Consider the following 26,864-nt stretch of genomic DNA (forward strand, 5'->3'; position numbering starts at 1 on the left):
CCACAATCCACATCAAGTCCCACCCCCCAACATATACATTGTTGCTGATGCTTAGGGCCACTGGGTTTCCAGTTACATATTTCCAGCATCATGTGTAGTTTGATCATTACTATGTATGTTAAGAAAAAGCAGGTCTAGTTGACGATGTTTTTTAAATGAAATACGTCTTTAATCCACAACAGATTGTAATCTCCAAATATTTGTACTGTATATGTAAATTTACAGAACTACATACAAATTATATCAATAAAGTATCATATATTCAATTCCCATTCCCTGCAATGCAATGGGAGTAAAGGAACTCTAAGGGAGGATAAAGCAATTGCTGAAAAACTAAATGAATTCTTCTCATCTGTCTTCACTGTTGAAGATACAGGGCAGATTTCTTCTCCTGAACAGAGATTTTTGGAGAGGGGAAAATGAGGAACTGAGGCAAATAGTGGCAACAAGGCAGGAAGTCCTAGAACGTCTAGACAAACTGCAAACTAGCAAATCACAGGGACCAGACAGTATTCATCCTAGAGTTCTTCAAGAACTCAAATGGGAAATTGCTGAACTTCTAACAAAGATATGTAATATGTCTCTTCGATCAGCCTCTGTACCAGAGGACTGGAGAATGGCCAATGTAACACCCATTTATAAAAAAGGTTCCAGGGGGGACCCAGGAAATTACAGGCCAGTTAGCTTAACGTCTGTTCCGGGTAAATTAGTGGAAAGCATTATTCAAGATAGAATTGTCAAGCATATAGAAGGGCAAGGTCTGCTGGGCAAAACCCAACATGGCTTCTCTAAGGGTAGGTCCTGTCTCACTAACCTATTAGTTTTTTGAAAGCGTCAATAAGCATGTGGACAGGAATGAGCCTGTGGATATCGTGTATTTGGATTTCCAAAAAGCTTTTGACAAAGTCCCCCACCAAAGACTGCTAAGCAAAATTCATAGTCATGGGATAAGAGGACAAGTCCTCTTATGGATTGAGAGCTGGCTGAAGAATAGGAAGCAGAGAGTAGGAATCAATGGTCAGTTCTCACAATGGCGGGATGTGAGCAGTGGGGTGCCTCATGGATCTGTGTTGGGACCGGTGCTTTTCAACCTGTTCATCAATGGCCTGGAGTTGGGTTTAAACAGTGAAGTAGCCAAGTTTGAAGATCACACCAAATCATTTAGGGTGGTTAAAACAAAATCGGACTGTGAAGAGCTCCAGAAGGATCTCTGCATACTGGAATGGGCATTAAAATGGCAAATGAGATTCAATGTGAGTAAGTGTAAAGTGATGCATATTGGGGCAAAAAATCCCAACTTCACATATACACTGATGGGATCTGTGCTGGCAGCGACAGACCAAGAAAGGGATCTTGGGGTGGTAGTGGATAGCTCAATGAAGATGTCAACCCAGTGTGCGGCTGCTGTAAAAAAGGCAAATTCTATGCTGGTCATAATTAGATGAGGAATAGAGAATAAAACTGCTGATATCATACTGCCCTTGTACAAATCTGTGGTGAGACCACACTTGGAATACTGTGTACGGTTCTGGTCACCACACCTAAAAAAGGATATTACAGAGCTTGAGAAGGTGCAGAAAAGAGCAACCAAAATGATTAGGGGACTAGAGCGACTGTCCTATGGGGAGCAGTTAAGGTGCTTAGGGCTGTTTAGCTTGGAAAGAAGGCAGCTGAGGGGAGAAGATGGTTTGGAGAGAGTGGACAGGGAGAAGTTTTTCACCCTCTCCCATAATGCTAGAACACGGGGTCATCTGCTAAAGCTGGAGGGTGAGAGATTCAAAACAGATAAAAGGAAGTATTTTTTTCACACAACGCATAGTTAAATTGTGGAACTCCCCGCCCCAGGATGTGGTGATGGCTGCCAGCTTGGAGGGCTTTAAGAGGGGAGTGGACATATTCATGGAGGAGAGGGGTATTCATGGCTATTAGTTTGAACGGATACTAGTCATGCTGCATACCTATTCTCTCTAGCATCAGAGGAGCATGCCTATTACTTTGGGTGTGGTGGACACAGGCCGGATGGTGCTGCTGCACTCGTCTTGTTTGTGGCTTCCTAGAGGCACCTGGTTGGCCACTGTGTGAACAGACTGCTGGACTTGATGGGCCTTGGTCTGATCCAGCAGGGCCTTTCTTATGTTCTTATCCAACCCCTTAAAAAGGAGTAAAAGAGAGACCTCCCCAAAATGAAAAAGGAGTCAAGGCTCAGTACCATAATATCTGTATCGTGCAAAGCATCTTAGCGATGGTTACTCCTTCTACAAAAATATTTTTTCATTAGCAGATTTTTCATGTCTGACTTTCAAGATGGAAGTCACCCATACTTCAAAGGAGATCTAACTTTCCAACAGTAACTAGTATCCATCACAGACTACACAGAACTCTCTCTTATGGTCAGCTTTCACAATCAATTTAACGTGTGACCTGTCAAAAGAGACAGGCTCAACCAACCAGTCAAAAGATGGATAAATAATGATCAACTATTAGTTTAAAGCATTACCTTTATTAGAACAACATATATGCTTTAATGAACATGCTTTATACTTATGCTAACGACAAAGCCAAATTAGTTTACTGCTGCTGTGAAAAAGTGAAGTAATTTTTTTAAATTGTTATGAATTATTATTGTATAAAACTTTTAACAATGATTGGTACAGTTTCTATAAACGTGACAATACAAAATGAACAATTCTTCTCTTTGACTTTTACCCTGGAACACTATGATCAGCCTATACCTATCTAAAATTCTTTGTAAATGAAATTAAAGCAGAAATAAAACAAGGTAACAAATATTTTAAAAGATAAAAACATTTGTTTTTAAAGACAAGTTGTGCTAAGTAGGCCAGTAGCAAACTGTTCTCCATCAGAGTCCTACTACAGGAGCTCTACACAGTCAGAGTGTGTGAAGGAAGGTGCTTCCTGGTTCTTCCAGCAAGCCAGATGGGTATCATGTGATCACAACTACCGATGACTGCTTTAGTTTCTGCTGACATGTGGAAATACCCTGCAGGTATAGCTGGTGGCCCTGCCATATTACTACATTTGCCCTGTATAAACATGCAATCCTGAAGGGGGGGCAGAGCTGCTGAGGAGGCAGCATGACCCCTACACTGGCGTAAGTGCCACTTGTGCCATCCAAACTTGCACGGGCGCCAGTGCAAGGGCACTTACACTGCTGTAGGGGTGCCATGCAGCAGCACAAGCCTCAGGCGCCGGGGCTGCCTCCCTGGCAGTGTTTGTCTGGCACAACTGCTTGCACCAGCATCCAGGGGGGCGGTCCCAGGGGCAGCGCTGCCTTTAGGCAGCTTCCAAAGCCTTTTCGGGCCGGGAACGCCCCCTTTAGCTGGTGCAGAGTTATGCCTGCTAAAAGGTTTTTTGGGGGGAATCTATTTTTAATTCCCCACTACGCTGCAGCAAGTTGCTCTGGGAGGCAGCATGGCTACGCCGTCCCCGAGCACAGTATAAATAACCCCCTTAGGATCGGGCTGCCCTGATGGACTAGCAAGGGGCAAGTGGCCCTCACTCCTGCCCTTACTCACAAGTGGCACAGTCATGAAATAAAAAAAATAAGTTGCCACAGACACAGAAGCTTTCTTGCTTTCATGAAACTTTTGATTGGTCAACTAACTTACTAACTGTAAATCAGATATATATACCTGCAAGAAACCCTGCTCATAGTGATGAGATTCCCTACTGCTATAAACATATTGCAAGAAAGAAGGAATTGCTTTGGCAAGTAAATTACTCTGGACCAGAATCACACTTGCATTTCATCAACATCCCGATAAAACAACAAGGCCAATGTTATGGTATAAGAGACAATCAACTTGTGGACGTTACTAAGATGTCAGATAGTTATTGAGATAATTTTTTAAAAATCCCTGCAGTAGGTTGCTACATAAAAATATAAATGTATTCTTCTGCTTTGGTTTCTGGGCTTAAATCTCCATAGCTTATTTTTATAACATTGAATATGAAATTGTCAGAATTTGTAAACATGGCATTACAGAACAATTTCATAACAGTTACTTGAAACCCAGCCTATGGATGAAAGGCTTTTCCCTAGGGGGGAAAAGGCTGTGAGCCAAATGAACCCAAATTTGCAAAGAATCTGCCTATTCTTCCTATTACCGAAAATAATACACAACCCCCAAATTTATGCCTATGGATTTACAAAACTTTGCAGAGAAAGCAGTGTTTATAATCTTAACATCTGTTGATACACAGAGACTTCCAAACCTGGCATGAATGAAACCACATAATTTTCTATGCATAATTTGTGTTATCTGTAAAAGCAATAAAATTTCAGTGAACAGATCAACTCAATGTCAACTCCAGTACATAAATCAGAAGTGCCTTTTATGTTAACTCAGTGTCTCATCTCTTTACACACTTCATCTTATCTCATCTGTAACAGGCAAGGTGAAGATCATTGAGAAAAGTATATTTCTTGGTTGTCTGACTTTGGTTAAATATTCACACTATGTTCTGTAAACAGAAGATTTACCGTATTTTTCGCTCCATAAGACGCACTTTTTTCCTCCTCAAAAGTGAGGGGAAATGTCTGTGCGTCTTATGGAGCGAATGTGTGTGAATCCGGCCCCCAGGGAGAAGGGCAAAGCTGCGAGAGGCCCTGGGAGCCACGGCCGACCCCAGGCCGCGGCAGCCCAGTGCAGAGCAGAGTGCAGAGTCCCTGGAAGTGCAGAGTCCCTGGAAGCCGGGCGGGAGGGTCTTGAAAGTTCTCCACGCTGCCATCCCAGGCAGCGCAGAGCAGTTTAAAGACACCCCCCACCTGCCAGGGTTCCAGGGACTCCCTGGAAGCTGGGCGGGGGGGTCTTGAAAGTGCTCTGCGCTGCCTGGGTTGGCAGCGCGGAGGAATTTAAAGACACCCCTCCCCCCGGCCGGGCTTCCAGGGGCAGTACACCATTTGATTCAGAATATATTTTTTCTTGTTTTCCTCCTCTAAAAACTAGGTGCGTCTTATGGTCAGGTGCGTCTTATGGAGCGAAAAATACGGTAATGACTTGAGAAAAACGGCAAAGGCACATTTCTGATCTTCAAAACTGTACTGACGGAAACATCATCCAATATAGGTTCATAGCTAAATTGTAATCTATTTTTCTTGTTCCTCTGGAAGCTGCCATTAATGAAAAGCATTGGAATATCATCAATATATCTAATTTTTTAATGTAGCCCTATTTGTGAATATGTAAATTGAGAGACTGGGGCCATGAGCATACAAGAAAGAGCTTTCTACATACCTGAGAAAAGCCCCACGTTTACAGTAAAAACTGATTTATTTATTTTTAAGGTACTTTGGAGGGTTAACCTCCCCCCATAATAGAAGTAGCACTTGTAGCTTTAAGAAATGAATGCCCTCTCAGTGCATCAATATTGTTGGCCTACAAGCTTTACAGCGGGGCAGTTGGGTTGGGCCTGGAGCCGGCACAGCCGTGCCACCTCCTGAGTGGCTTGCCAGCCCGAACAAACAAGTTAATAATGCTATTTTTGAAAAACCCTGTAAAACTCCTCCATAGAGTTTCACGGGGCTATGCCTGCCTTTTTGCTGGCACAAGTTTGTGCCGGCTAAAGGGGTGGTCCCGGGGCAAAAGGGCAAGAAAAGGCTATGGGGACTTTCAGGGAAGGAAAAGAGGAAATGATGGTGGAGGGGGAAATGAGATGCTCCCCCAAAATCCATGTGGGTCCCATCTTATTAATAAATACTTACAGCAGCAAGAAAATATAACATTAAACATTTTAATTCACCTTCAGAATGCAAAACATTAGATCAGATATAGAACACTGCCCAATTCCAAAGGAAACCTCTGTTGATTCTAGTCAGAAATCCCATCATCAGCCAACAGGACTTTGACATGTTACTTCCTACACAGAAATCAAGTACTCTTTCAAAATTTAGCATCTATGTAAACTTTACAGTGGTAAGACTCACATAAGAATGTGAACTATGCCAAGCCAGTTTGAAGATTGATAAGGTGGGAAATTTAAAGCAGAAGAGTAGCAAGTGGTAGGGACTGCTGAAATCCCCCCAACCACTTTTCTAATAGCAGAATTTATTTCCAGTTTTGGAGGCTGGTGCTAGAAAAGCAGATCGGGATGAGAAATAGGATAGCTAAGGGAAGGGTTCACCATACCACTCAACCCACCATCACTTCCCCAAAGTAACTGGCTGGCCACTCTGTGAGACAGGATGCTGGACTAGATGGACCACTGGTCTGATCCAGAAGGGCTCTTCTTATGTCCCTGTGTCTTTAAAAGCTTACAGTCAGCAAAGGGCCTCCCACATTGGTTCAGGACCATGGTGCAGGGAAGTCAACCCTTCCTGCCCACCCCCCGCCCACAAGCCATTTCCCCCAATATAAGTGATCTCCTGCTAGAGCTGTAATTTGCCCGATAAGGAAAAATGTGTGTACCCATATGGCTCTACTACTGGGGCAAACAGCACCTGCGTGTGAATTAGGAAAAGAACATCAGGACAACGGCAGTAAAAAAAAACTCTCACCTGGAGCTGCAGTCCCCATATACCACAACAGCTGCTGCTGCTATTTATAGACATTTTAAGAGAAAGGTGATCCTTTAATTGATCTCTGACATTTCATCTAGTTGTGCCCTGAATAACCATGTTTAGGATCAGCCTGGAAATGTTTCCTTCAGAGGTAACAAATGATGCCACTGCCGCTGTGTCTCTTTCAGTTCAATCCCTCTGATGAGAAGACATCAGATCATTCTTTACATGTTTTTCAGAAGCTACGAGAAGGAGGATGTGTGCTGCTTCTTGTAAATCAGAAGAAATGCACTGAAGAAAAGACAAATAAGCAGCTGTCGAATCAGGAGTGGTGTTAGAGATATTCAGGTTCAGACTTGTGACCCTGAATATCTCTGACACCTCTCTTTGTCTGAATTGTGATAATGCCAGTTAAACTCAACAGGTGTAAAGTAAGGCCTACGGAATTTGAATCAGGCCAATCACTATATCCAGTAGTAAATTGGGTTTGATGTCTTTGCCAAAACAATGGCCATTTATGCATGGCTGTTTCCTCGCAGTCACCCCACCGACTACTTCGGGGCTTTGCTTTAATTATGCTTGCATTTTCCAACTGTCAGCGGTTGCCTCGCTCTCCCCACGCGATTCTGTGTGTTTTCCCTGCATTTTCTGGATGCCGCCTAAACACAAATCCAGAAAACACTGGCAAAACGCTCGGAAGCGTGCGGGGAGAGCATGGTGACCTTTGATGGTTGGAAAATGCAAGCATAATCTACACAAAGCCCCGAAGTAGTCAGCAGGGTGACCATTAGGAAACAGCCATGCCTAAATGGCCAATATGAGTTTTTTTTAAAAAGCTTGATACTAACTGAATATATGTCATAAAGGCATAGAATGTTGAAAGCAGAAGAAAGTCAATTAAAGCAAAAAAAATTAGGGGGTTGGAGGGTTCCACGTTGTCTCCTCTCACAAGTCCCCAGCTTTTACTTCCAATTCAGAATATTCACATTAACATATTAGGCCTCTAAACTGAGCAAGCACAGCTGGTCTTACAAAGCTTTTCAACTGCAACTGAGCATAAATCATATTTAGATAAATGCATTTCCTTTAAATTGGGAATAGGTGTTCACAGTATTTACCTGATTGAAAGTTTTGAAGTTGAATTCTTTGTATATAGCATCTCTTTCACTTAGCTCAGACCATCCTGCACCTTTGAGGTCATATAAAACTTGGTTCCTTTCTTCTGTGGTCAGCCAGTGAGACTGTGATGACTATCAAGGGGGAAAAGGGAGAAAGAAAATGCATTCCAAATCAAAGTTAGTAATGCTTTTCCTTAACATCAATAAGAATGTATTTGCTGACATACGGATTTGTGTTTTACAGAAACAAAGTTCTGCAGGACAACACTAGCAGAAAATTTATTATGGCTTTATTACATGTTTAAACCATCAGACAAGCAAAAAACCATCAATTTACAGGACCTAAACCTACGCATATCTTTGTATTATGAAGCGGGGGAGAGGGCAGGAGCTGCATATGAATGTCAAACACTTAAATCCCACTAGTTCCATAAAGGAGTGAAGTGAGTGTTTAATTTCTCTTTCACTAAAATCAACAGAATTTAATAGGGCTTAGTGGGATCATACAGAGCGCTTTTTGCCAAATTAACTACTCCACAGTACTTTTGTACAACAATAGTGGCTACAGCTGGCTGATTTAAAACTATCCAACATGGTTAATATTTACTGTCAGTTACCTCCATCCAATCATAGAAAGAAAGGAGGTTACTAAAATGGCTGGCATTCGATAAATTAGTAATTTCGAATAGAGAGTAACAAATAACAGTAGAGAGAATTTTATATACTACATATAATGGGCATAATTAATGACACTTCCTCCGAGAAAAGCAGTACACCTTTGGAAAATCCTTTGCAGCAAGATATTTATGGACCTGTGCAGCTGTGATGGAACCACCATTATGATAACAGGAGCAGGTTGCACGATGATGCCCTCCCTTCTGCCCTCCCCTGGCTCCTCCCCTCTCTCACTGTTCCTGGATCATCCTGCCTCCTCCCATTGTGGGTGCTGCTCAGGATTATGGTCAATGCTAACCACAGAATTGCTCTTAAGGATTTGAAAGTTTAATGTGAAACTAAAGGCTGAATTCCTGGTTAAGAGCAACCCCTGGTTATCATTTATCTTGGATAAAGTCTGTGCTGCTGCTGCAACCCTTAACAGTAATTAAAGCTAGCAAGACAGCAAGGGAACATAAACAAATTCCTGCAATCTGCTCCTTAACCATGGTTAAGGGGGTCAGGAGCATTATGCCTACATCATCACTTTCTTACAAGCTTACCATCCATTTTACAAAGTGAATTTCAGTCCATAAAACTATAAGACACCTCAGAAATATATACTGATGATGCTATAAATGTTTGCCCTTCTATATGATTACCTCTGGCAATAAGAAGATATCTAGCTTAACCTACAACTGCATTGAATGTCACTACTAATAAAGCTGAAAATGTCTTCATGCCTAACAGAGTGGCCAGTTCAGTTCTCAGGTGTTTGTGAAAGAGAAATCAACTGAATTAACAGTAAGTTTCCCAGTCCACAGCTACTTTAGCACAATAACTTTACCTGGAATGTTCTATTTGCTTTAATATAGAATGAGCTTAGATACAAAAAAAACCTGCTTAATGGAGGCCAATTTCCACATCTAATATACGGTTTTTCCTTCCAAATCTGTATTACCCTCCTCCTCTGATAATGATCAAAATGCATTATATTTTAGACAAAATACTTTTACTGCAGCTGTCCTACTGCAAAATCAGTACAGCACTCCTCCTGACTACTGCACCCATATGGAGAATCTGTAAATTTCAGTGGACTACTCCATAGCTTTAGAACTCACTATAGGCAACGGATGTATTACTGAAGACACTGCCAAAACATTTTACTCTGAGTTGGATTTTGATAGTGAAGGGAAAAAATTGCTTGTTAGCATGACTGATGCCATTTCTATCTTGCTCAGAGCTAAGAATGAACTTTTGTACCCTAAGAGTTAGTAGAATAACAGGCAACCTTAGAAGTTGTTTCGGCCAGCTGAGTACAGCTGCTTATCAGTAGCCAAGGCCATAAGTCTATGGAAAAACAAGTGCTGTACATGCACAGTAGGCCATTACCTATGAAAGTGGGCTTTGGTAGATGACTGGATGCACTGTGTTGCTTTGGCATGTTAGTGGTGGGGAATGCAACGATGTAACCATGAAGTAAAAAGGTGTATAAGTACATGTATTCAGAAGAATGCTTTGTAACTTTGTAGTTAGGAAGGATTCTTTGGCCATGGCATAACAAAGTCATAAACATTTTATTGCCTCCAAATGAAAAATTTGGATTGTGAACCCATCTCTGGGTTCCAAGGATTTCACTGTCAGTAGCAAGGGGTACACAATGATTTTGGGGAGGGAGATATTGAAGTAACGTCATAAATTCTACCTGGAACATTCTTGACGGGATGGATAAAAAGCTTTGCTCAGAATATGATTAAAATCATTGCAACATAATTTCTGATTTGTTATTTACTATTTCATTGTCAAGACACTTGGAGTTTACTGACAGTAAACAGAAGCCCTTCCAAATAAGAATTTCTCACTTGTCCCTCAAAGGAAAACTGTAACAAATCTATTGGACTCACTGGTACTTACTGAAAAGCCAGTTAATCATTTCAGGTAACTAAAGATTCAACTTTTCATTTATTCAGTTTCTGGAACGTGAATATACTACATATTTGAGCAACTGCATTTGTAAGATATACAAAAGGTTAATCTTAACCACCAGATGGCACTGTATTTCAAATTTGAATCACTATTCCCATTCACTCAACACTTTTAAAGTTAACACAACCATACAACCCCTCAAGCCCTTAAATTAAATGTGACCAATTAACTTATTTGCCTGCAACAGTATATGATTTCTATTAGAAGAAACTGAGATCTTCCACAATTATATTTTAGTTATCTTCTTCAAACAGCTAAATGTGGCAGTGAAATTTAGTATACAACGATCAATGCTTCATAAATTGGCAAGAGTTTCCCCTATTTAGATGTATCCAAAGAATTATATTTCTGCCTCAAATCCAAAGATACATCAAATATAGCTGTAATTCAATACAGTTCAGGCTTTCTTGGGGGGGGGGAGCAAAGATAAAGAAGCAGGAGTGGAGGAGGGGGAAGCATGGCCCACGATTTTTCAGCCTAGCTGACAAGCATCAGACGTTTTGCTGGTGCCTGAACCAAAGGGCACCAATGTCAAATAAGGGATCTCCATCATCTGAACACAATTAAATATTAACTATTATAGTGCATTATCCTCTGCTACAGGTGATAGATTGATGCCAAACTATACACTGGGACTCCTGGATGATTTCAAACAGCTCTGCTTTTATTTGCTAACTACCTAAAAACCAATCATATGGTAGGGTGCAATCACTAAATCAGGGATCAAGCATGACTATTTCACTTATTTGTCCAGTGTTGACATTTCAATGTCCAGATACTATTTGCTTTGGATGTTATACATTTCTGCTTTCCTTTCCAGTGGTTTTGTACAGGAAAACCACATCAGGAAAACTTGTCCGTACTAGCAATGTTTGTTTTTAAGTCACTGGGTAACTGGCTCTCCATGTATTTGTAGAAGCCACCAGTAAACTACCCTGTGAAACAGGAAAGTAGCCTTTACAGAAAACCCAAGACACCTGTTGACTGATTCACATCAGTCGCAGAATCAAGGAAGAAACACAAGCTCTCAGACTGTAAATCCTGCATTCTCTAGAAAGTGGGGGGGGCACCTCCCCCAAAAAACTGACCCATAAAATTCACACTGTGATTTATGCTTAAAACCAAAAACTCTCTTAATCTCCACCAAATCTGAGCTTCACTCATTAGAAGACTGGCCTTATTTAAAAAAAAAAGATTTTTATTACGAAACATTATAGTTGTACTTAGTTTAGGATTTTGTTTAGCAATGCAAATTGCTTGCTAGTAAAACTATAAATTGTCATAAGGAGAACTACAAGGAAAATGGGGAAATAAAAATTGGGATTTTCTAGCTCCTAGAAAAATCCCATGGGCTACAGAAAAGTGCCTTCTCAAATAATCCAGAGACAAGCGCACATAGCAGGTTCTAGCGGCCCCCATAAACTAAACAGCTAGAATTGAGATAGTTTATACCAGCTCAAAGCAAACAATATGTAACCACAATGACTCTGTCATTTCAGCCATTTCTTTCCAGAGTAATTTTCAGATTTTGTGGATACTAAAGACCTGCCAGAAAAAGAAAAAGAAACAAGATGCAAAAAAGTCTCATTCAAAAATAATGTTTTAAATGAATGCTTTCATATTATTGAACACTAGCTTACAGTCCCAAGTTTGGCTAAAACCATTAACAACATCTGAAGAAGTGAGCTCTAGTCCAGAGAAATATAGGCTGGAATTTAATGTTGTTAATCTTTAAAGTACAACAAATAAAAATAAATAATATTTTGCTGCAACATTATTACCACTCCGAGCAACACTTTTGGAAGGTTAGTGTTGTTTAGCGGTTTTAGGATAAATAAGATTAACAGTTGGTTTTAGGATAAAACAAGAATATTTATGCCACACTGGTTTGTTTACAACATGGATTAAAAAGTGATCTTAACTTTAACGAATAACTTTCTTATTCAATATACTTGGCTGAATCCTATGGATCCATCCTGCTGAAGGTCGCATGTTCTTTTGGAGTAAGAGAGCCAGTGTGGTGTAGTAGTTAGAATGTATGACTAGAACCTGAGTGACTCAGGTTCATATTCCAACCTTACCATGGATGCCTGCAGGGTGACACTCTCAGCCTAACCCACCCTATAGGGTTGTTGCTGTGAGGTCAAAGAGGAAGAGCTGTAAACTGCTTTGTGTTCCCATTAGCAAGAAACGCAGGATAAAAATAAACAGATGTTGAGGAACCAAAAGAATGACCCTGTGCAGTTATTCCTGTCTAAACCCATTGATTGCAATTCAGCCTAGAATTGCAGAGCAAGGGACACAAATGTAGGATATATGAATCCTTAAACCGTGCGGACCCAGTCTGCAGACCTGTGCCTGAGCTAGCCTACTTCAGCCTGCAAATAAACACTGACCTCTCCTCCATACAAAATAATTCCTCCACAAAATCCCTGATTGCCTAATAGTTTGTGTTAGGCAGTTTCATAAAGAAAGCGAGTTATGAGAGAGAAGACGTCGAGCCTAGCCTTCTCCCCAGCCTCGCTAGTTTTCCCTAGTGCTGTGCCCCCTCCCGGTCTCGTGGGAAGCATTCTGCGCACCGTCCAAACTCGTGTTTGAATATATACAATTTATTTTTAGATGGAAGAGGGAGAGGGGGAAGTCATTTTATTGTTAAATTAGTAATATTACTTGTTTTTTTATCACTACTATTATTTTTACTATTGGATATAGTTTCCATGTTGATATGTTAAATGAAAAACAATAAAAAATTATTTAAAAAAACCTCGTGTTTGCAATCCTAGCCCTCCCACCGCATTGTTGATTGGATGTCTTATGCTACTTCTAATATCTTGCAACCCGCCTTGCGTTTCAGCGAGAAGGATGGGCAGCAGATGAAGTCAACAAACCAAATCAAGAATTGAGAGCAAGGTAGCCAGAGCTTCTCTGCGAAAGAGAACCGGTTTTGAACCGAAGCTGGACGTGACGTTCAGATTACAAATGTGGCTAGGGTTGCCAGCTCCAGGTTGGGAAATGCCTGGAGATTTGGGGGGCGGAGCTTGAGGAGGGCGGGGTTTGGGGAGGGACTTCAATGCCATAGAGTCCAATTGTCAAAGCAGCCACTGTCTCCAGGGGAACTGATCTCTATCGGCTGGCGATCAGTCGTAATAGCAGATCTCCAGCCATCACCTGGAGGTTAGGAAAACAGTATAGGAGCGAAAAACATTTACTAACAAGGTGCAATTTTTATATAAGCTACTGAGATTCCTATAAACATACAATGTTCAAATACAAATAACCACACTATAACCAACACATAGTATGAACTCGAACTTATACATACTTGGCACTCTGCTGAGACCTTTGAAAGATTTTTTGCTCCTTTATTGTATATTTTGTACATACTATGTGTTGGTTACTTGTATTTGTACATTGTCTGTTTATAGGAATCTCAGTAGCTTATATAAAAATTGCACCTTGTTTGTAAATGTTTTTCGCGCCTATACTGTTTTCCTAACCTTTGGTATTAGTATAGAGGTGCCTGTGTCTCTCCCACCCCCATCCCCTGGAGGTTGGCAACCCTAAATGTGACGTGGGAAATGCGCAACCCGGGTTCCGAAGGCTGTCCGCGCGCGGAAAGCTTTGCAAAGCAGGGTTGCAAAGGGCGCGTCCCCGCAGCCCCATCGCCCCAGTAGCAATGAGTGAAAACGAAGGGAAAGGCCAGCGGGACAACATCCTGTGCATGGAGGGCAGAGACACCATCACCACCACCCCGCTCCTTGGCGGCGCCCCCAGCAAGCGGGTCGGGGCGGCTCCTCCCCCTGTTCCCGCCCAGCCTCTCACCATGGCGGCAAACCTGCTCCCGCTGCTGCCCCGCCGTGCCGCCGCCGCCGCCAGCCCCAGCCGCAGCGGCCACGCGCGCAGCAGCCTCGCGCCGCCCGTCATGGGCTTTCGCTTGCCCCCCCCCCCGCTCGGGCCGCCAAGCGCGCCTGCGCAGCCAGGGCCACGAGGGAGAACCTTGAAGGCCGCGCCCCCGCCCCTCTGACGCGGGAGGCGGCGCCAAACGCGCTGGAGGCGCGGGATGCCTTTGAAATGCGGTGTTGGAGGAGTTACGGGTACCGCGGAGGTCCAAAAACAAATCAGTGGGGGATAGATCAAATCGAGCCTGAACTGCCCCCTGAACAGCTAAAATGACTAAACTGAGGCTGTCGTATTTCGGTCACGTCATGAGAAGGCCAGAGTCACTGGAAAAGACAGTCACGCTAGGGAAAGTTGAGGGCAGCAGGAAAAGAGGAAGACCCAACAAGAGGTGGATGGACTCTATAGAGCAGTGGTTCCCAAACTTTTCAGGCCACCACCCCCTTGGTTCCACAGACTCAACCCCAACGCCCCCTACCCTATCCAACAACACAGTTGAAGGGGCCCACCTCTAGTGCTCCCTCCCGCTGCTCCCTTGCCTCTTAGTGCCCCCCTAGGTCATCTGCCCACTTTGGGAACCATTGCTATAGAGGAAGCCACAGCCCTCAATTTGTAAGACCTGAGCAAGGCTGTCAAAGATAGGACATATTGGAGGACATTGATTCATAGGGTTGCCATGAGTTGGAAGCGACTTGACGGCACTTAACAGACACACAGGACCTGGGCGTGAAGCTGTTCTTGGATGGCAGGCAGAACCGAGGGCTGTGTGCAACTGCGGCTGTTGCCGACTCATGCTTGAATCCTGCATTTTCGCCCGGTTATGTTTGCAACCATTCCTAAGGACTTCGCTGGGGAGAACCCCGGCCCCTTCTCCAGCACCACCACCACTTAGCAGCTTCACACCAAGAAAATGCCCCACAGAAATACCACTGCCACCTTCCTTTCTCATTTCAGGTAGCAGTTACTCCTTATTGACCTGCTACCCTTCAGTTTCATGGTTGGCATCCCATCCTACCAAAGACAACCCTAAACCACTTCCCCAACAGGAGCGCCTGAAGACAGCAGCCCACAACTGGACAGGGAGAAGCTTTTCTCCCTCTCTCATAATAGTAGAATGCAGGGTCATCTGCTGAAGCTGGAGGGTGACAGATTCAGAACAGATAAAAGGAAGAATTTCTTCACACAACACATAGTTAAATTGTGGAACTCCCTGCCCCAGAATGTGCTGGTGCATGCCATCTTGGAAGGCTTTTAAGAGGGGAGTGGACATGTTCATGGAGGAGAGGGGTATTCATGGCTACTAGTAAAAATGGATGAGGCATACCTAGTCATGACACATACCTATTCTCTCCAGGATCAGAGGAACATGCCTATTATATTAGGTGCTGTGGAACACAGGAAGGACAATGCTGCGGCAGTCATCTTGTTTGTGGGCTTCCTAGAGGCACCCGGTTGGCCACTTTGTGAACAGACTGGTGGACTTGATGGACCTTGGACTGATCCAGCATGGCCTTTATGTTCACAAAAGATCTAAACACACTGATAGGCAGGAGGCTGCATAGGTAGCAATCTCCTCTCCACTCACCCATAACTGCTCAAGATTACAAAAATCCCTCCCTACCGTTCCAGCACACTCTGACAGCCCATTCCTGAGCTTTCGGCATGCTGGGGATGGCGGGGAGGAGGCGCCGCTGTGGAGCCTCCTAAGCCATTCCACTGTTGCCGAAATCTCGAAAAAAGCCTTTTACAAGCTTTTTTCTTTTTAAATGGGGCTTTTCGCCCCATTGAGAAGAGCGAGGCTGCTCCTGCTAAAAGCAGGCACAGCCTTGCTCTTCTCCCTGCCGGCGTACCTGGGGCAAAAGGGGACACTGGAAGGCCCCCCGCCCCTGGAACGCCAGCATGGGCCTTCATGCATCCGGGCCTCCCCACCGGCGTTGGGGCCACTTACAGCGGCGTAAGTAGCCCGGATGCCAGCGGGGGGGGGGGGCAATGCCGGCGCAGCTGCTTCCTGGCCTCCTGAGGACTTTCAACCTCAGAAGTCAGGAATGCACTGTAGTAGTTTATTTGTGTAGGAGAATACAAGAGGTCTAATACTTGGACAAAGGCTCTTAGCTTTAGCCCACCTATAGTCTTCTCTGTATCCCAGCCCTGACCACCAAACGCAGGGACAACAAGCCCCTGCCCAAATTAGAATGTAACCGTATATGCGCTTCATTGGACTGTCCTTGTCTCATTCTGTTGTCTAGCACAGGACACCAATGAAGGGAAGCAGAACAAAAAAGCTGTAGCACTTGGACCTTAATTAGTTTATTATGATAGCAGTCTCTAAAATACTACAGAATGTGTAACCCTCCTGGATTTAATATAACCATACTGAAATTCTCTTCCTACTTATGCTATATACTAGCAATCTTGTTTTTCCGTTGCCTGACCTGGCAAGACTAGTTAAAACACAACATTAAGACAATAAAGAACCACAATGCTATACAAATTTACACCCATGCTGAAAGTTGTATCTAATATTGCTAAACATTAAATGGCTGAAACATGTTCTTTCTTGCACCTTTAAAAGGCTAAACATATTACAACTTCAGTGCTCGAATGAGTATCATGTTCTCATTTTCAGCTATTACGGAAACTCTCAAAATTCTGATGTTTTAACAGCAACATTATAATGTTATTATTTCGGCACCATAATTATGACAGTGTCAGTAACTCCCAGGCCCAAGTTCTAGCATCAAGACTTTACCCAAACACAGCTCTGGTGCGTGTGTGTGCGTAGCATACTTGTAAGAATTTATACTTTGAGCATCCGAGATGCAAACAGCACAATCCTAAGGGGAGTAGGTGCGGCAGACCCGGGGATGGCTTGCTGGCCTGGTGCAGCAAGCTGAAATGTAATTTCCCCAAAAGCCCGTGAAACTGCTCCATGCAGTTTGACGGGGCTGCGCCACCATTTTTGCCAGTGCAAGTTCGCACCAGCAAAAGGGGGTGTTCGCTGGGCAAAAGAGCTCAGGGAGCTGACTAAAGTCAGCCCAGCCCCAGGAATGCCCCCTTTGGAGCTGGCACAAGCCCTTGCACTAGAGAAATGCTGCTGTGGTGGCTGCAACAATACATGCCAATACATGCAGCTCCCCAGCACTGGTGCAAGTGGCACTAACACTGACGCAGAGGTCACGCCGGCTCCTAAGGTCATTTGGGCCCCCGCTTCAGGTTTGCTCTGAAAATCAGTGGCAAATGTTCAAGGAGCTTTCCCCTGCCTGATTTAAGTCTGATCTTTACCACATCATAAACATCCACCTGCAGCTACTTTGCAAGGCACAGAAATTTCATGGGTGTTCTAACATAAAAGAAGTAATCCATTCATTAAAAGTCATGAAACAACCCCAGATCATGGTTTCTCTTTTTTTTAAGGGAAATATGAGAAACCTACAACAAGCATAGATATTTTCCTGTAGAAAATTCTCCCATCTCTACTTTATTAAGAAAAGTTTCCAATTATATCTTTTCATAGTGACCCCATAAGTAATTTTTGGCCGTGTGATGTTCTGTGTTTCTGAATATGTGGGGAACTCTATAAGGCTTTATGTTCACAAGAAATCACAGTCAATCCACAGTACAATTTTATGCTATTTAACTTGTTCTCAAAGCATAAAGTTCTCAGATTGCAAATTATTCCTGATGCTCCTGATCATGACCAGGTATTAGCCACCGGATGCTTTCAGTCCGAACAGTAGCATACATGATGAAACTGATAAGAAACAGTAAAGAAAATAAGAGAAGCCAGTCTATTCCTTTAGTCAGAGTGCTAGGCAGGGGGCCGTCTTGATCTTCCTCGGTGACTACCACATCAGTCTTGGGCTCTATTCCTGAAAAAAAAACAGCAACTTATTAACTTAATCAGAGATTATACAAAGAGATTATACATACTAATGGTATTTGCTTTCTTGCATTTAGACCTACACAGTTTTGTTATTTTGCACTTGCCCTGAATACACCCCAGCTCTGTAGATTTCAAAATACAAGCAGAAGTTACTTTTTCACCCTACTGCCACATTAGAGGAACAGATCCTAGAAGGGTAACCTTGCTAGTCTACTGAAGACAAAGTATTGTGGCACCTATGTAAAGATCTAAATATGGTAATGTTTTCTATAATATCACTACAAATATCTAAGATCATGTGTTATGCTACCTATAATACTTAGTAATTTATTATGATATGCTCTTAGGGGTCAGAGCCACTATCAGATGCATGAAGCTATTGCATTGTGGTGGCAGATATATACACACATGCACATTTAGATTGACATTTGTGGATTATGGCTTAGATCTGCCAAAGGATTTCCACAGGTAGGAGGGGGTAATGTTCACCATCCCCCCCCCCCGTGAGCTGTAGACCTCCAACTCCTCCCTCCTGCTGTTCTTGGGAAGCCAATCCCCCAGGAGCAGCATTTGGGGAGGGGCCATCTGGGCTGCAGCAGAAGGAAAGGAAGTCACCCTCTGTGGATGGATATTCTGTCTGTCTGTAAAAGTTGCTGGTGGATCCAAGACTGCTTCTACTTTTCCCAGTAAATGCATCAATAAGCTTGAAGTACCAAATATACTTCCTACATTAATAATAGCTACTGGATAAAATGGAAATTCAATTGTACTTTCTTCAACTTTCAACTACTGGAAATTCAATTGTACTTTCTTCAACTTTCCAGGCAAAAAGCAAAATATAGCACACAAGCAAGTTCCTCCAGCCTTACTTAGTCCTGATAAAGGCCTGAAGACACACCTGGATTGGAAATAGTTTATTGCTTTCTCCTATCTTTCATGAGGCAGTGAAAGAGACCAGAACATAAGTAAGTCTGTTTTTATCTTCAGAACTTCAAGAACTTTGTCCCATCCACAAGTGCTGGAGATAAGGCCATAAGGAGAAAGGTGGTAAGCAGCCAGAAACCCTCTCCGCCATGCCAAGAACCAACTAAGGTCTGTCTCTCCAGCTTCCAACTGCAATCAGTTAAACCATCAGGAGGGCAAGAAATTGTCTGACACCTCTCCTGGATCCAGCTCAACTGAGAATCCCATCCCCAAGGATTTTTAAATGTGCTGTTTCTATCTTCTTTTTTGGATGCCATTTTTTGTCTGAACAGAATTAAAATGGCCCCCTCCCTTATAACAAAGGAGAATAGGGACAACTGGTAATAGTTATCCTCCTCTTGTACTCATCTCCCAATTAGTGGAAGAAGCCATATTTGCAATCCATAGGGATATACAGTAGACATTCCTCACTCTTATTGCCACATGAGCTATTAGATGCTAAGCAGTCTTACAGCCTGATTCGATATGCATTTTCTCAGAAACGACCCACAGTATTCAATGGCCAAGATTTATTTCAGTCCTTATATCCCTCAAACATTAGATTTAAAATTACGCTGCTCAAGATCAATGGATCAAGGAGCTTCTAAGGGATAAAGGAAAAGGAAAGGAAAGTATTCAATGGCTCTTACTCCCAAGAAAATGCACGTAGAACTGCAATCTCATTCTGGCTTCCCCCAAAATCTCACATCTCTTAAGCCAAAAGAGAGCTTTCACATCAATGCATTATGGTTTCTTGTGATCATAAAACAAATAAATCAAGGCCTAAACGGAACTTAGCAGGTTAACTTTACAGATCCTACAGGTAATGGATTGTAGTGGTTACAGTGCTGAAACAGGCCTAGCAAGACCCAGGTTCAAACCTCCATTCTGCTATGAACTGTACTGAAACCATGAAGCTTATTGGTTGGCCTCAGACCGGTCAGTCTCACCCTAGTGTGCCTAACAGAGCTGAAATGTGGATCAAATGTAGAAAGAGAGAGCTACCCTGAGTCTGAAGGAATGATAGGATAACAATGTAATAACAATCATACCTGTCTGATTAAAGATGAAAGCTTTCAGTGTATCTAGGGTTCGATCGGTATGGTTAAACCTTGCCATAGGCTTAGCCCCTTGGAAAAGAAGGATGTTAGGAACAGCAACAGTTCCAAATCTGGTTGACAAACTGTGAAGGAACAGGATTACAGTAGAAGAGTCATCTTTACAGAATCAATGTCTCCTTTAACTTCAAAGCAAAATAACAGCTATTAATTTTATTAAAATATTGTGTGACTTTAACAGGGCGGTAACAGAGCACTGCAGTTGGCAAAGACTTTTATTTTCACTTTGTTCACTTCTATTTTAAACTCTAATACATCATGAAATTGCATGGCATAAGATGAAATGGGCAGAATACACACCATTGGCGCACACTATTGAATTTCTACTCAGCATTAAGCAACCTACATTTTGAAGAACATGTTTAGTGACTGACCACTATTCAAAACTACTACTTTTTTTTAAGTAAAGAAACTTTTAAGGACAGAAACCTATTGCTGCCATAGTCTACTAATGCAGCACCCATTTTTTGTGGGGGGGAGGTAGTTGTGAATTTTCTGCATTGTACAGGGGGTTGGACTAGATGACCCTGGTGATCCCTTCCAACTCTATGATTCTATGAGTAAAACCATAAGCTGAAGGACATAAAGTGTTTTCTACCTTCACATACCTTCTACCTTCTGTCAATATATGCTAAGGGTCATTAATATAAAAGTGAATGGCAAAAACAGTAACAAATGCATTCAGAAAATACAGGAAAACAAGAAGTTACCTGCTATGTTGTGAGGCATCCAAGGCCAGGAAATGAAGAGTTGGGAATGCTCGGGGCAAAGAATTAAAATGCGGAGCCAAATTAGCAGAGAAACGGCACCAGGGGGTATAGAACAGCACTAAGGTACAGTCACTGCCATTTGGATTTAAGAATTCCATTAAATCCTATGATGAAACAAAAAAAATATATAATTGCCATTATGCATTGCTCAAATTAATCCTAGTAGATCCTACTAAGTTAGAAGGCAGGAATGTGCCTTGCTGCTACAGTCTACTAATGCAGCACCCATTTATATACAATAGGATACTACCAAGTGAGCAGAAGCTAAACTGCTGTCAGTCCAGTATAATATCCAGAAAGAAAGGAGGAAGTTTAACACAGGAAAAAATGAAACAGGTTAAAGTAGTCCCCTGTACGAGCACCAGATCATTACTGACTCATGGGGTGATGTCACATCAAGACGTTTACTTGGCAGACTTTGTTTATGGGGTGGTTTCCCATTGCCTTCCCCAGTCATCTACACTTTACCCCCAGCAAGCTGGGTACTCATTTCACCGACCTCGGAAGGATGGAAGGCTGAGGAAACAGCAAAATGGAATAGGGGTCTTTTCAAATCATGACAATCCAAATATATTGGGGTGGATTCCAACAATAATTTTTTACTTCTGTTAGCAGAACAGAATTTCCCTGCCTCTTCTACTGCAGCACCCTGGTCTCCCCAAAATGCTCCTGGGAGACCAGCAAATCCCCAGAACACCATAAGGGGACAAGTAAGAGGTCTGAAGTAGGAATGGGGAAATTGGCAAAAAACAAATAAACTCTCCCTTTTATTAGCAGAAATTATCCTCACAATCCAGCCTACTATCCTAGATTAATGATGCACATCTTACATACAAAAGTGGACAATACTAGAAGCTTCAGAGAAAACACTTAAAAAAAAACAAGCAATATATTATTTTTTACATTTTCATGGCACTTCAGTAGATTCAGGAACTTCACACATTATTTCAGTAATCTTTCTAACAATGCTGCCAAGTGGGTCAGTATTATTCTGCAATATAAGGTTGCCTGCTGAATTTATGGCGGACTTAAGACTTCAACTTGCTGAGCTACATTAGCCTAGCCACTGATGTAGTGAAACTCCCCCCCACCCCCGCAGTTTACTTCTAGTTTCCAAGTATCATGGTTTAGGGAATGATTCAATCCCTAATAAGAAAGTTTCCAGAAGTTTCCAGGAGAATTTAACCTCAATGAAAAACTGTAGTTTCAGAATTAAATATGGAACACTTGCTCAAAGTGAGTCAAGGGAGTGGTACAAGACATTGCAAGAGAGCTCAATTCAAGTCCAGTAGCACCTGCAAGCCAACATTTTCCAGGGAATAAGCTTTCATGAGTTAAACTTCAATTCATCAGTTACTACTGGACTCAAAATTTGTTCTACTTCTACAGACTAATACAGCCACCCATCTGATTGAATAAATCTCTTAGGCTTAAAAAACGAACATAGAGAACATATAACACAGGGGTCCCTAACGTGCCTTTCCTGGCACCTGCCAAAGGGACCCACAGGCTCAAAAAGTTTGGGGACCCCAGATATAATCACTCTTCCCTCCCCAAATCATTTTGCTCAGTCACATAAGTCAGAACACAAGTTGTAACTTTTGGAATGCTAACAAGCAAACCCAGTATTCATAAAATAAAACCAGATGATTCGTTTAAGAGAAAAATAGACATTGAACACAATGTTTGTGCTTACTTGAGAAATATTCAGGATTTGTAACGTAAAGTTAGTTATCCCTGTGATGTTCCTTTCTTCACAATTCACTTTAGGAGTTTTCATACCATCTGTGCTATTAGTCTCATCTGTCGATGAAGGATGCACGGCCTCCAGTACTACAGCTGTCTCTCTTATTTGCTCTTGAGCAGAAGAGCCAGGCTGAGATAGAGATGCAATAACATCTTGGGTGCTGCATTCACCATTGACTGCATCACAGGTGCCAGAATCAGATTCTGAGACATGTCTCTCCTTTGTTTCACCTGGAATAACTGACAGAAGTACAGACTGTCCTTCAGGAACGCCACTGCCCATCATAGCATCTGCAATTTCCGCAGTCCTGTACTGTATAGACTCCTTAGGTTTGTCACTGCTTACATGAGCAGAACTGCTTTCTATAGTAAATGGCAGAGTAGTTTCACTCAACTTTTCAGACAGATCTTCTGTTTCAGTTGCGCCTATTAAAAAAAAGAAACAAGGACATTTAGTATCATTCAACAAAAGCAGTACAAGCTCATCATTTTCCTTCATCTTTGTGAAGCAGGTGTTCATTATCATAGTTGTAGTATTTCTGCCGCCACTTAACTTTAAAGGGAGAGCCTGTGTGTTCCAGTGGCAGAGTACATGGTTTGCTTGCAAAAGATCCCTGATCAATCCTTGCACTCTCTAGTTAGGATCTCAGGTAGTCACTAATAGAAAAGATTTTTCTCTGCCAGCAGTGGCGTTGAAGAGCCACTGGCAGAGTAGACAGTACTGAGCTAGATGGAATCAATGGTCTAACTTGGTATAAAGCATCTGTGTGTGTGTTTCATTTTATTTGAAATTCCGCTGTTATTCACATGAAAACCTAAGGAGATTTGTCAGAATAAAAGCATCATATCTAAATGCTTTTCTCTATTCTCTTTAGGATAGTCAAGGGTATAAGCATAAGAGCCATTGGCTCAGCAATGCAAAACTGGATTGAATCTACCATTCACTACAACACACAGTAAACTCAATTTGCCATGACATCAAAACGGTTTAGTGTGGTCAACTCATTCTTGAATCCCCTGCCCTTATAAGTCAGGATTGTAGCAATAATCTGTTACAAAATAATCAACAGTGGGGTGAGGCTGTGGCTCAGTGGTAGAGCATCTGTTTGGCATGAAAAATCGCAGGTTCAATCCTCAGCATCTCCAGTTAAAAGGACCAGCTAGTAGGTGATGTGGAAGATCTCTCAGTCTGAGACCCTGGATTGTCACTGCCAGTCAGAGTAGACAATACAGACTTTGACAGACAAGGAGTCTGACTCAGTATACAGCAACTTCATGTGATACTGGTGACCCATCAGCCATTGCAAAAAATATTCAGGAACTCTTAAAATATAACTAATTTATGTTAAGTATAACTAATTTATGTTAAGTATACAATCTAGCCTTTTATTTGCAAAGAATCCCAGCAGACACTATTTATTTATTTTTTTAAATTTCTAGCCCGCCCTCCACAGCCAAAACCAGGCTCAGGGCAGGTGACAACAATAAAATTACAATTATATACATATACTAATAAAAGCCTCTAAAACCATAAAATACTGACTCCTACAATTATTACAGTAGATGGCGCTCCAATGAACACAGAACTCGCTGCAGCATAACAAAAACCATAGCCAGGCAGACAAACCACCCCCTATAAATATAACAGTTGTAGAAAAATAAACAAGGGGCAGGGAGTAGGGAGACCAGCATTAATATCTTCTTCTGCCGCTGCCCTCAGTTGTAGGCCTGGTGGAATAGCTCTGTCTTACAGGCGGAGTCTGGATGGCCGTCCATTAACAGGTAAAGCCGGGTGTCATCAGCATATTGATGACAACCCAGCCCGAATCTCCGGACAATCTGGGCACTGGGGTGCATATAGATATTCAATAATATGGGAGAGAGGATTGCACCCTGCAGCACCCGGCACACCGGAGGGTGCCGCTGTGAGACCTCCTCCCCAAGCGCCACCCTGTAGGAAGGAACATAGTTGCTGACGGGCTGTGCCCCGAATTCCAGAGTCGACAGTCTGGAAGCAGGTGCTTTGCCAGAAACTATTTGCTTATTTGTATCACATTATGAGAAGACAAGAGTCACTAGAAAAGACTCATGCTAGTCATGACTGGGGAAGGCAACGGCAAACCACCCCACAAACAAAGTCTGCCTAGAAAACGGGATGTGACGTCTCCCCATGGGTCAGGAATGACCCGGTGCTTGCACAGGGGACCTTTACCTTTTTTTAGTCATGCTAGTCATGCTAGGAAAAGTTAGGGGCAGCAGGAAAAAAGGAAAATCCAACAAGAGATGGATGGACTCTATAAAGGAAGCCACAGCCCTCAATTTGCAAGATCTGAGCAAGGCTGACAAAGACAGGACATTTTGGAGGACACTGATTTATAGGGTCGCCATGAGTCGGAAGCGACTTGACAGCGCTTAACACAGACACACACATTTGCTTACTAGCAGGCCATCATGTTCACAGAGTTGCACAAAGAGGGTAAGGGAACAAAACTCTGGGGGCCCATGAAGCCCGTCAAGTTATGCCATTTACTTCTTTATTCCACCTGAGCTGGGTCTTGGGGGGCATGAGGAGATCCCAGATGGGCTATTTATGCACGGGAGGTTTTGCCTTGGATTTGCCGCTCTCTAGAGGCACATTTTCCCCATCTGAATCCTCAAAACTCTGCATGGGGGCTGATTGTTGAGTTGTGAGAATTGAGATGGGGAAAATGTGCCTCTAGAGAGCGGCAGATGCAAGGCATAAATGGCCATGGAATCTCTGCCGGGGGGGTGGGGCACCTCGAGACAAGAAGAGAGAAAGCCTGGATTAAAATTCCCGGAGTGGCAACGCCGCCCCAGCTATGCACAGGCAACCCGAAGGAGATACTCGCCCTCAAGCCACCGCTTCCGGCCACCGCCACCCGCACCGGAAGGGCCGCCCCCCTCCTCACCTGCCAAAAGGCTCCCCAGCAGCCAGGCCGTCCAGAGGCCCCACCCCCGCCCGCGCGAGGACGAGCGCTCCATCCCCGCCAGGGAGGGGCCCCGGGGGCCCCGAGGGCCCCGAGGGCAGAAGCGGCGGCGGAGGAGAAGCCGGCAGCAGAGGGTCCAAAGCCGCTTCCAGGTCTCCGCTCTTTTCCGCTTCCGGGGTTCGGAGAAGGCAAGTCAATACCTCGGCTGGCGTGCCCATAGAGATCCGAAGCGGTGTACAGAACGTCCTTCCATGTGCATACCGGATATCCGGGTGTTTTTCTTCAGACGGGTTGAACGGAACCATAGGCGACAAGTGGAGAATCTTGAGGTCGAAAACGCACGGGCGCTTGAGCCTCCTTTCTTCCCTGTTCCAGCCAGGATCGAACGCTCGAACGTTCTTCCCTGTCCAGCCAGGATCGAACGCTCGAACGTTCTTCCCTGTTCCAGCCAGGATTCAGCCAGGATCGAACGCACGTTCGTTCGTGCGTTCGATCCTGGTTGAATCCTGGCTGGAACAGGGAAGAACGTTCGAGCGTTCGATCCTGGCTGGACAGGGAAGAACGTTCGTGCGTTCGATCCTGGCTGAATCCTGGCTGGAACAGGGAAGAACGTTCGTGCGTTCGATCCTGGCTGGACAGGGAAGAACGTTCGCGCGTTCGATCCTGGCTGAATCCTGGCTGGAACAGGGAAGAAAGGAGTCTCAAGCGCCCGCGCTTTTTCTCCCTAAGGCTGCTGCCGTCCCAGTAGTTTTAAAATGTAGACTGCAAACCTTCCCCCACCCCGCCGAGTGGAAGTTTATACTCTGGCAAACGCAGGTTTTCTCGTGAGCGGGAAAATGTGATTTGTTAAAAACGTGCGCTGATAATGTTTTGTGCAAAAAAAAAAAAAAAGGAGAGAAATAAACTGTCGAAGACCATCTCCGTGTTGCAAACTAAGAAAAGTGGGGGTAAAGCCGAGACAGGATGCTTTTCGACAACGCTGCACTGAAAACGCACGGGAGGTTTTGCCTTGGCTTTGCCACTGTCTAGATGCCTTTCCTTTTATCCCTTAGAAGCTCCTTGATCAATTGATCTTGAGCAGCGTACTGTCTACATGCACAGTTTCCCCATCTGAATTCTCAAAACTCTGCATGGGGGCTTAGTGTTGAGTTTTGAGAATTTGGCTGGGGGAAATGTGCATTTAGAGAGAGGCAAAGCCGAGGCAAAAAAAAAAAACCGTGTGTTTCCGCCCTATATGGGAGACAAGGCTAAAGCCGCGCCT

General features: G+C 43.4%; 2 protein-coding genes across 2 annotated transcripts in view; both read right to left on the bottom strand.

The window, feature by feature from the left end:
* Window positions 1-14,202, bottom strand: part of PCBD2 (pterin-4 alpha-carbinolamine dehydratase 2) — a 44,093-nt gene extending 29,891 nt beyond the window's left edge. Inside the window, exons 1-2 of the mRNA XM_056847748.1 lie at window positions 14,101-14,202; window positions 7,639-7,770 (exon numbers count right to left, since the gene is read on the bottom strand). Coding sequence (XP_056703726.1) covers window positions 7,639-7,770; window positions 14,101-14,202 — 234 coding nt within the window. The remainder of the gene's footprint in view (window positions 1-7,638; window positions 7,771-14,100) is intronic.
* Window positions 14,203-17,764: 3,562 nt separating this feature from the next.
* TXNDC15 (thioredoxin domain containing 15) lies at window positions 17,765-25,679 on the bottom strand. The gene is made up of 5 exons (XM_056856024.1): window positions 25,586-25,679; window positions 22,606-23,081; window positions 20,850-21,013; window positions 20,074-20,204; window positions 17,765-18,044 (listed from the first exon to the last, which is right to left on the bottom strand). Exons 1-5 carry the CDS (start codon window positions 25,656-25,658, stop codon window positions 17,848-17,850), a joined length of 1,041 nt encoding a protein of 346 aa, XP_056712002.1. The 5' UTR covers window positions 25,659-25,679; the 3' UTR covers window positions 17,765-17,847.
* Window positions 25,680-26,864: the final 1,185 nt, after the last annotated feature.

This window comes from Euleptes europaea, chromosome 1, assembly GCF_029931775.1.
Source record: "Euleptes europaea isolate rEulEur1 chromosome 1, rEulEur1.hap1, whole genome shotgun sequence".
Taxonomy (NCBI): Eukaryota; Metazoa; Chordata; class Lepidosauria; order Squamata; family Sphaerodactylidae; genus Euleptes; species Euleptes europaea.

What these genes read in the sequence shown, in the direction of transcription:
- TXNDC15 (XM_056856024.1), bottom strand. Translation starts at nt 25,658, where the DNA reads ATGGAGCGCTCGTCCTCGCGCGGGCGGGGGTGGGGCCTCTGGACGGCC. An exon ending in GATGCCTCACAACATAGCAG is followed by an intron (nt 20,205 to 20,849) that starts GTAACTTCTTGT and finishes GTTCCTTCACAG; the next exon opens with TTTGTCAACCAGATTTGGAA. An exon ending in TTTCATCTTTAATCAGACAG is followed by an intron (nt 18,045 to 20,073) that starts GTATGATTGTTA and finishes TTTTTTTTTCAG; the next exon opens with GAATAGAGCCCAAGACTGAT.